This window comes from Myotis brandtii, unplaced genomic scaffold (genome assembly GCF_000412655.1).
Source record: "Myotis brandtii unplaced genomic scaffold, ASM41265v1 scaffold278, whole genome shotgun sequence".
In the NCBI taxonomy this organism is placed as follows: domain Eukaryota; kingdom Metazoa; phylum Chordata; class Mammalia; order Chiroptera; family Vespertilionidae; genus Myotis; species Myotis brandtii.
Window position 1 is genome coordinate 452123 of NW_005360594.1, and position 10881 is coordinate 463003.

At 42.7% G+C, this 10881-nt stretch overlaps 1 protein-coding gene across 2 annotated transcripts in view; it reads left to right on the plus strand.

Moving 5' to 3' along the window:
• MGAT5 (mannosyl (alpha-1,6-)-glycoprotein beta-1,6-N-acetyl-glucosaminyltransferase) overlaps positions 1–10881 on the plus strand; it is a 302502-nt gene that overhangs the window by 180766 nt on the left and 110855 nt on the right. For both annotated transcript variants that reach the window (XM_005868854.2, XM_005868853.2), the window contains 2 exons: positions 2403–2572; positions 5772–5906. In XM_005868854.2, coding sequence (XP_005868916.1) covers positions 2403–2572; positions 5772–5906 — 305 coding nt within the window. The remainder of the gene's footprint in view (positions 1–2402; positions 2573–5771; positions 5907–10881) is intronic.

Here is a 10881-nt window from a genome sequence, read left to right on the forward strand (position 1 = left end):
CTATACAGTAACCTCCAGGATGTATTGTTAGGTGAAGAAATGTTAGGTGGAGAATAGTAAACATTATTTTAAAAGGGAAGAGAGAGTATATCTATATATGTACATCTATCCTCCATGTGTACATATAGATATATTCATATATACACATATATATAACGCTTATGTAATATACATACACACTTCTTGCTCATATTTTTTAAATGGTTAAAATGGTATATTTTATGTTATATGTAATTTACCACAATAAAAAAATAATGTCAAATAAGGGGAGGGAAAGAATAGCATAGAGACAACAGGTGTAGAAACCAGACTTCTCTGGATGTATCTCACTTTATGGATTTTATACAGGAATCATCTATACTAATAAAAGAGTAATATGCTAATTAGACTGGGAGACCTTCCAGAGACCTTCCAGACATCCTTCCGGACAAAGCCGGGGGCTTGGATGCCTGCAAACTGCCCTCAAATGGCCCTCAGCCCCTCGCCCAGGCTGGCCACGCCCCCCAGCAGGGACCCCCACCTGATGAAGAAGTGGGGTTTGCAGTGTAGGGGAGAGGAAATAACAGATGTCAAATGGATAATCTTATGTAAAGATACTGTAATCCTGAGTTTGAATTGGAAAAACCAGTATGAACTCATGATTAGTTTTATCCTCAAGAAAAAATAAATTTTCTAGCTGTGCCCACTGAAAAGGCCTACGGGAAGTGACGATTGAGAGTGTGCTTACCACCGGCCTTTGATCTTTAGATACCATTCCCACTGAATGGTGTCAGAGCTTCTTAGAAAACTGGCTGATTAAGGTCTGCAGCAGGAGTTGTACCTGATAAGGTTGAAACACCCTGTCTTATCAGAAAGTAAACTGTCAAAGACCAGGACTGTGTAAAAGAACTTAGAAGCCAACTGAATAGCTTCCTGTTGGCCAAGATGAGACAATGTGATAATCAGTTAGAATAACAACTACAATTATTAAAACACAGCAAATAAACTTATAGCAATACTTTTACAATGATGCGTGCCTGTGTGTGTGTGTGTGTGTGTGTGTGTGTGTGTGTGTGTGTGTGTGTAAGTTCCCTTTGGTCATTGTTAGAGAACACTAAAGAACAATTTTTTTTAAAACTGCTAAATAAAGGGAAAGACTGAAGTATTTACCAGGCTTTTTTTTTTAATGTAAGCTGTATTTTAGGGTACCCAAGTAGTTGGTTGATATGAGATAGTTTCTCTTACAGAAGCATTCCCACTAATAAGTGCAGAAGGAATGAGCCAGTATCACCATTCTGCCACCCCTCATGGATGAATGATCATCAGTAGCTGCTAACATCACAAAACAGACGTTCCCACCCCTGGAAGGAAGTAGACGCACCACCTATGAAGTAGTGTTGCTAGAAAAACTAAATATGGATTTAATCCTGTCTGTAGATCTAGTTACTAATTTTCCACGAATACAGTCAGCAAAATCCAGAGTGTGAGAGAGACTACTGGAAATACAACCCAGTCTTTTTGACAAATAAATGACAAGCCCTTCAAACCCCCCTCTTTCCCCAAAGGCTGATGGGGCACTACTTCAGGTTAACACATTAAGCGCACAATCAGTCACCGGTGACAAACACTATACTTTCTTATCTGAAGACAAAACAGGTTGGGCGCTTAACCTGTTAAAGACGGCTAAGAAATACATGAGGCAATTACCGTTTATTTGACTTCTGACTAGAACAGCTACACTTGAAAACGTAAGGGACACTGAGGAGGTGTAAGAACCGACTGGGAACTGGATAATATTAAAAAATTAATAGCTGTTCTGGGGTGTTAGTGATGTTATGTTTTTTTTAAGTGAAGGTTTGGTTTTTTTTATAGATCAAAACATTTATAGAGGAAAAAATGAGGTCTGGACTTTGCTTCAAGATAAGCTAGAGGGGTTGGGAGAAAATTAGGCTATACATTAAATAAGGTTTATCATGAGTTAATGATGATTGGAGTTACATGACGAGCACATGGGAATTAACTTTATTGTCAGGTCTGCCTTAGTATGTATTTGGCATTTTCCATGTTAAAAGCATAGAATATTCTAGCTGTGAGAAAAAGCCCGATACTGTTAAAAGATATTTTATTGTCCTTACCCTCCTTTACTTTTGACTTTTTAAATACATCCTTCTTTTTAAAAGAAGGATTATCTGTCTGTACCTCATTCTCATAGTTGCACCAAGGATCGTTGTTTCTCTAAAACAACAATGAAAAATCATCTTCCTCCTTTCTTTTTACTTTTTTTGAAAAACTGCTTACCCCACGTTGAGATTTCATTGAACGTAACCGTGGTGTTAACATTGGTTGCTCGCTTTTTCGTGTGTTACTGTGGAGTTGTGCTTGGTTTGGTGGAATCAGCGTTTGCCTCTTGTTTGTTTTCCCAGGTCCTGGTCCACCTGGGCCTCCTGACGAAGGAGTCTGGGTTCAAGATTGCGGAGACAGCGTTCAGCGGCGGCCCTCTTGGTGAATTAGTGCAGTGGAGTGATTTAATTACATCGCTGTACTTACTGGGCCATGACATTAGGATTTCAGCTTCGCTGGCTGAGCTCAAGGAGTAAGGAGATTACTTTTCAATTTTAAAGTCAGAATACAAAAAAAGAAATTGTAAACTCTTAAAGCCCTCTATTACTGTGTAATTTCTTGTGGAGGAAAATGAAAGTGATAATTCACTAAGCAGGAGATAAGAAGATTATTTTCAGGAGCTAAATACATACACTGTGAAAGGATAATATGTTTTCATTGTAGCTGCAGGCTCCAGAGGCTTCACAAATGAATGCCAGAAAATTCAAACCCAGGGCTTATTCTTTGCTATTGCAGGTGCTTCCAACATCTGCAGCACAAGACATTATTGGCCTGCCTAACTCCCTGTCTCTTGCTGAAATTCATACCGTTCCCTGCTCAACATCAAGCTTTCAAAATCTTGAAACAGGGCAGGTTCCTGTTTATAATTTAATTTGGGTAGAATGAGTTTCCTGAAAGCCCTGATCCAATCCTTTTTCAATTAGCCAACGTTCAGCTCTTAGTCTGTTAACTCTACCTGGGTTTTCCATTTCAGCGAAACTTGCTTGCAGTTCTGGCTCGCTCTTAATCTCCTTTAGATGGACACAGCTGGCGAAGCAGGAATGCTTAGAGCCCCTTCAGTCCTTTCAGATAACTGCCCACTGAGGTTTTCCCACCCGGCAGCCAAGTCATCATGACGCGATATGTCAAATGTTAGCAGAAGAAACACGTTGGATGAACATCTATGTTCAGTGAATGTATCTCACCTGGCTCCTACTTTACTGTTTACAGTTAGGTCCAAGGCCCACACCTGCCCAGTGGCAGTGTTGAGATGGAAGCAGTATCAGTAAGATAATATCACTGTCATTTGTTAAATGACTTCCATATTCTGAAACTGTGGGTAAGGGCTTCAATTACAATAGTTTCAACAGTTATGACAACCATGATGACTATTAACAGCATCAGGTGCTAAGCATTTTATATGTTTTCATCTTATTTAGTCCTTAGCACAAACCTGGAAGTAGGTGCTATTGCTTTATGCATTTGAAAGGTGAGGACACTGAGATTCCAACTACAGATGGGTTGTCTGAGGTCCCATAGAGAATGTGTGGGAGAGCCAGGACTGGAGCTCTGTGTCTGGCCTCGGAGCCTGTGCTTAGCATCAGGTGCTAAGCATTTTTTATGTTTTCATCTTATTTAGTCCTTAGCACAAACCTGGAAGTAGGTGCTATTGCTTTATGCATTTGAAAGGTGAGGACACTGAGATTCCAACTACAGATGGGTTGTCTGAGGTCCCATAGAGAATGTGTGGGAGAGCCAGGACTGGAGCTCTGTGTCTGGCCTCGGAGCCTGTGCTTTCTGCGGCTGTACTGCCTTGCAGATAAACCCAAAGTCTTCTGAACCCTTAATCACCTTCTGCCCCTTCCGCACGCTGCCTCTGGTGCCTCCTTCCTGCTTACAGTAAAGCACACTGGGCACCAACCTGTGAGGTGGATGCCTTCATGCAGTTAGCACTCGTTCCTCTAGTGCATTCTGTGGACTGGATCTTGGTAAGGGGTCGGCAGAGATGGCCAGCATGTGTTCATGGAGATGCCAGTCATTTGCTAATTATAATTAATGCATTACATAGTAATTACACTAATTACAATGTGATTAGTACTAATTGAGGTGTGGATGCTAGAATGTAAGCACGGGAAGTGAAGAAACTATGAATATTGTTCTTCACTGTTACTTAGCACATAGAAAAGTGCCTACCACATAGTGGGTACTCCTATTTACTGAGCAAATGAGTGAAAGGATGAGTAAGCTGATGAATAAGTGGGTGGGTGGGTAAACAAATGGAACACTGTTGGAGCCCCAGGGATGGTGCCTTCGAGGGAAGTCAGGGAAGGCATATTGGGGGTCTATCAGGTAAAGACTTTGTTTCGTGGTCAAGAGAAACGAAGATCTTTAAGCACTGGTGACAGGGACAGATGTGTTTTATTTAAGAAGGTAATTGTGGAAATAGCATAGAGCAGTAGTTCCCAAACATTCCTGGACGTTGGAACCTCCTGAGGACCTTTTTAGACTCCCAAAGCCCCGAGCATATCTCAGATTAATTAAGTCACAGCCTTTGGGGATAGGACACGGGCATAAGTGTCTCTTGACGCCTTCAGGTTATTCCAATGTGCAGACAAGTTTGGGAACCACTAAATACAGGATCAGGTGCCGGAAGCAGCAGCTCAGCAGGCCAAGTCTAGTCCTGCGTGCTTTGGGTGAAGTTTCACGGGAGCTACACCTACTGTTTCTGTAGGGTCCGATCGCTTCCATCCTACAGTGGCAGAGTGGAGTGGTTGCCACGGAGAAAATGTGGCCTTCAAAGATGAAAGTATTTACTAGCTGGCCCTTCACAAAAGAAATACTCGAATTCTTGGGAAGAAATTGTGTATCAGGCACTGAGCTGGGGAACAGGGTGCTGGAGGCAGTGGCAGTTTGGAGCTAGAGGGCAGAGTCCTGTTTAGGCTCCCGTCCTTGGAAGTAGGATGTCCAGCCATAATTTGGTGAAGGATCATTGTGGGGTGTAGCAGGGATCAAAGGTTTCAATGATGACCCATTTCTAAGTGAGAGGTGACAAGCACGTTGGCTCGCCAAGTACAAGTGTGGGTTTGTATGGATGGGTGGGTAGGCAAAGGGTAATGCAGAATTGTAAACCGTAGTGCCAGTCTAGTCAGGAGGAACATTTTCACATAAGAGAAAAAATTTGGAAGCAGTACAAGACAGTATAGAAAGACGTTTTTCTCAGAAATAGATCAGTAAGGGTTGGAATAGTAAGAAACGAACAGTCACTGAGTACGTAGCGTACATTGGGTACTTTCCGTTCAGTACCTCGTTTAATCACAAAAGAACCCTGAGAGGTCGCTATACAATCTGGTTTCGTGGTGGTTCTGTTTGCTTGTTTGAGAATAAGGAAAGATTCTGAGGTTAAGTAACTGGTCTAAAGTCTCTCAGCTGCTGGATGGGGGAGACAAACTCAGACCTGTATCTTCCTGGGCTTCGAAGGTTGTGTCTGTGCACCATTTGCTTTTGCAAGAGTCCAGGTCGGGGCTCTGGATGGGCCCTGGGGGGTGGGCAGAATTCAGATGAGCAGTGGATGGGGATGAGCCATGCCATTCTCCTGGTAAGGATTGTTGGATGTTCATTTGCCTATTAAAGTTAAGTATCATACCTTGAAGTAAATTGTTTTCCTTTTTTTCCCTCTTCTGCCCTTTCTCTAGAATAATGAAGAAGGTTGTAGGAAACCGATCTGGCTGCCCCACCGTAGGAGACAGAATCGTTGAGCTCATTTATATTGATATTGTGGGACTCGCTCAATTCAAGAAAACTCTCGGACCATCCTGGGTTCATTACCAGTAAGTGCCGCATGCTGTTCTTAGGTTTGCAGAGCTTTTTATTTATTTTTAAACAAGGGTTGAATGGTTGTAAGTAGAAAGAAGCGCATCAAATATCTTTTGAACCGTGTGGAGAATGTTTCCCTTTCCTAATTGAAATTCAGATTCTCCACAGTGACTTCTTACTTTCAAGGGCTATTCATTATTTTCATTGATTTATGTTAAGAATAGAAAACAAGTATCCAACCTCCTTTTTACCATCCCTAATACTTAGCATTCCTCTCCCAGTATGCCCACAACAATCTCATCTGTTTAATCACATAGCAATTTCGATAAAATTAGGACAGTGTCATTACTTATGTTTCTTAGGTTTGAGATAATGACTCATTCTCTCTGCTTTTCCCCCATCAGTATTCTTGTCATTCTTGGAAGAGAAAGCCTGGGAATACCTGAATGCCAGGGTCTTGCACTTTTTAAGATCTGCCTCGTGCTTGGGATGCCCCAAGTGTGTGTGCTGCCCTGTGGCAGTCTTTATCATTTAGTGTAGCAGTCGCCAACCTTTCGGACCTCACGGACCACCAGTGGTCCGCGGACCACCGGTTGGCGACCGCTGCTCCAAAGGTTTCCTTAAACCAGCGGTCACCAACCTTTCGGACCTCACAGACCACCGGTTGGCGACCGCTGGTTTAGTGGATGAACTCAGGGTTCCCTGGTGTGGGGCTGGGGCCACAAGTTAGTATTTGAAATGCTTTTACATGATACACAGCATAACACTAGATGACATTGAATTAGATAATGAAGTTTATTAATTTTTCAGTTTTCTTTCAGTCTTTCTGAAAAAAGGTTTAGTTTGGTGCTACTATTTCTCCAACACTACTTTTTTTTAAAAAATATGTTTTTATTGATTGTTAGTGAGGAAGGGAGAGGGGGAGGGAGAAAGAGATAGAAACATCAGTGAGAGAGAAACATCCATTGGCTATCTTTCTGAAAAAAGGCTTAGTTTGGTGCTACTATCTCTCCAACACTACTTTTTTAAAAAAAAAAAATATTTTTATTGATTGTTAGGGAGGAAGGGAGAGGGGGAGGGAGAAAGAGATAGAAACATCAATGAGAGAGAAACATCCATTGGCTGCCACCTGCATGCCCCCTACTGGGGATCGAGCCTGCAACCCTGGCATGTGCCCTGACCAGGAATTGAACTGGTGACCTTTTGGTGCATGGCGACTACGCTCAACCACTGAGCCACACCGGCAGGGCTCCAACACTACTCTTAACACTTGCATGCATTTTTAACAAAGTGTGAGAACCTGTGCTGGTGCATGGTGACTACGCTCAACCCCTGAGCCACACCGGCAGGGCTCCAACACTACTCTTAGCACTTGCATGCATTTTTAACAAAGTGTGAGAACCTGTGCCCTTGCCAGTGTGGCTCAGTTGGTTGGAGCATTGTCCTGTACACCGGAAAGTTGCAGGTTCGATTCCCGTTCAGGGCACATCCCCAGGTTGTGGGTTTGTTCTCTGCTTGGAGTGCCTGCATGAGGCCACTGATTGATGTTTGTTTCTTGCATCAGTGTTTCTCTCTTTCACTTTGAGTTTAATACTTATTAAAGAACAATAACATGCTTTTTTGTTGTCTTCAGGGCACATCCCCAGGTTGTGGGTTTGATCTCTGCTTGGGGTGCCTGCATGAGGCCACTGATTGACGTTTGTTTCTTGCATCAGTGTTTCTCTCTTTCACTTTGAGTTTAATACTTATTAAAGAACAATAACATGCTTTTTTGTTGTCTTCCATTTATTGCAGTTGATACTGGCTTTTACTTATGGTCTATAAAAGTTTCCAATAAATTTTAAAAGGTGAATACATTTAAATAAACATTATATCCATTCTATAATGTCAGTGTTGCGTCAATTTGGGTAAAAATCCTGAAGTTAGTACAAACTTTATCAGTGATAGTAAGTGTTGACTTGTTTAAACCAGCTTCCTAAGAGAACACTCTGAAAGTCTTTCAGTTAGAACGACTTGGAACCGCTGCCCCCCACCATGTGTTCCTTTTCTGTTGATATTCGGTAAAGAGATGTTTTCATGTGTTCTTTTAACTTAACCAATACATCAATCACTTCTTTAATTCAGGTTAGTTTATAGTTTAATATCATTAACTTTCATCTCCAAGGTTATGTCAGACTGGAAGTCCTTTAGAATTGAAAGAAATGAAAATTTAAAATATTAAGATTCTTCTCAGGAACACGGAGGGGAAGACACTGTTGCCGTGGAATTTCCTCGTGGCAGCAATGATTTTCTCACTGGGCAGAGGCATGCTCATGGGCAGAGGAGAGGGACTGATCGAGAGAGACCCTGTGCTCTCATTGCCTTTGAATGTAGACTCATAAAATAGCAAAATAAAAATTTGGTTTGGGCCTGGGTCGCTCTCTACCTTTGTATCAGGTTTTTCCTGGTTTGGGGTTTGCGTTTTCTTGAAATCTTCATGAATCCCAGGCCATCACATTTGTTCTCTGTTACATGGAAATAACCATCTCTTTTCTTGGTTAATGAGCCGTGTAAGTAAACACACTTTTTTTTTCTTTTTAATTACAACATTAAAAATAAAAGAAAGAAGGCAGTGCTATTGTGCTCTGGCATTTTGCAAATGGCAGGCACCTGATAAATGTGCAACTGGAGTGGGCATCACGGCGATCCCTGGCCTCACATCTCCTCACCATTAAGAAGGGCTGTTTGGATGGGAATAATACCATTCTCAGTGGTAGTATTCAGTGCAATTAAAAAGGATGATTCCATTATTAAAAAGGTCACCGCTGATTGGTATTTGGTTCTTGTTGGATGACAGGACGCATGGCAGGGGGTTTATGGCAGAGGGTAATGTCTGTCCATCCTTCAGTAAATCACACACGTTAGTGCTGTTGGCGGGATGTCACTTAGTCACCAGCCCTGCTGTCTGTGATGTGATGGCGCTCAGGTTTCACCAGAAGGCCGAGCAGGTCCTCTAAAGAGTTTCCCGCCCATTCCTTCCCCCTTTGAAGATGAGAACTTGTCAGAGCCATCTGTATTCATCTTGGTCGATGGCAGATGATATGAATTCTATTTAGTGTACAGTTATCTTCTGATTTTTCATTTAGGGGCAAACCCTTGATTTGTATTGATCTTGGGAAATACTGATCTTTGAAAATTCTGTCAAATTTATGTAAGGACCCAGGAAACTCAGTTAAATATTTCCTATATGCAACTAGTACACTGCTGGGTACCGCAAAACTCATGCAAATCAAATCTAAAACTAAAACAGTCTTCCTTCACAGCCCTGAGAACACACCCGACAGCGAGATGCACATAGTCTAATTTATAGCACGTTTTGCATCGAGCTCCACATTAGAAAGTAGGTCCTGGCAAGAAGGTTATGAGCATCCATCCCATAATAGCGTGGCTTAGAGCAGAGAGAGTATCCAGGAGCATTTGGCATGGCTGCAGGGAACCCTGCTCGAGGAGGCCAGCTGCTCGGCAGCAAGGCTAATATCTTTTGAAGCCATTAGTCTGTTTCTGGTGCTACATAAACACAAAAGGCATTAGAGGAAGGGTGTTAATATTAACTCACACAATTCCAACACAGATGCAGAACGTGATTGACAAGGAAAGCTATAATGTTAGCCTCCTCGGTCACAGACAGAGATCAGTCTCCGGCCTCTGGTTATAAAACAAACCCAGATAAGCTAAAAAAAAATAGGTATTTCCTAAATCAAAGCTTCAAGTATGAGGATGTAGAATCACAAGTACCCGAGACACGGGGATCATCCATCCTATAGCCTTCCATGGGGAAGAAGCCCAGTATCAGAAGCAAACATCTAGGCACTTTCTTTCTTTCTTTTTAATATGGAATGCCTCATGAATTTGCGTGTCATCCTTGCACAGGGGCTATGCTAATCTTCTCTGTATTGCTCCAATTTCAGTATATGTGCTACTGAAGCAAGCACTAGGCACTTTCTGACCTCCAGGCTTCCAGGAATCAGGCGACTGCCAGGCATCTCTACTCATTAGAGTTTATTTTAATTATCCAAATGAAAATAACACCAGTAAAACTCCAAGTTAAAAATAGAATGACAAGCCAAAGCCAGAGAGGAATGTAGACCATTTGAGTCAATTACAAATAAGCGGAAGCAGCCAAAGCTTCAAGGCAAAGGACCCTTCGGACAGAGTGCCTGTTTGTCCCTGGGGTGCAGGCACAGAGCGCTGTGGTCCTTGCATCCCAGCTCTGTGCCTGGCCAGCGAACCTTCCACTGCCCCGCCTAGTGGTGTGTGTCCCTCCCTCTCTCGCAGGAACCTCCCCAGAGCTGCCACATCATCCCTCTGTCCCAGCACTGCCCTCTTCCTCAGAAGAAAACATACTGGCTCCAATGAGTGCCTTTTGCCATCTTTATTTTAAAAGGAAGAGTGTAAGTTAAGACTTGGGGAATGTTTTATAAAGAAGAGAGCTGTTCAAAGAGCAGGAAAAACAGGCGTGGATCAGTTCCTTGCATCCCTACCTTTTTCCTGGAGTGTGGACATCCATTTCTCTCTGCCTCTTGGCTGCCAGGCTGATAACACGTTCTTGTTCCTATTGTGGCAATGGTCACTGTGATGATGGCCTGTTCCTTGAGTCACACAGGAATCCAGGCAAGGAGGTGCTTTCTGTGGTCAGCCTGTATTTCCTACCTGGTCACGGCCCGCCCTCTTCCACCTGCCTTTTCTTTCTTTTTTTAAAAAAATTAAATCTTTATTGTTGATATTACATTGGTTCCTCTTTTTTCGCACCATAACTCCCCTCCATCCAGTTCCCACCCCACCCTCCGCCCTCACTCCCCACCCACTGTCCTCATCCATAGGTGCACGATTATTGTCCAATCTCTTTCCGCACCCCCCACATCCTCCCCCGCCAAAGAATAGTCAGTCCATTCCCTTTCTATGTCCCTGATTCTATTACAATCACCAGTTCATACTGTTCATCAGATTATT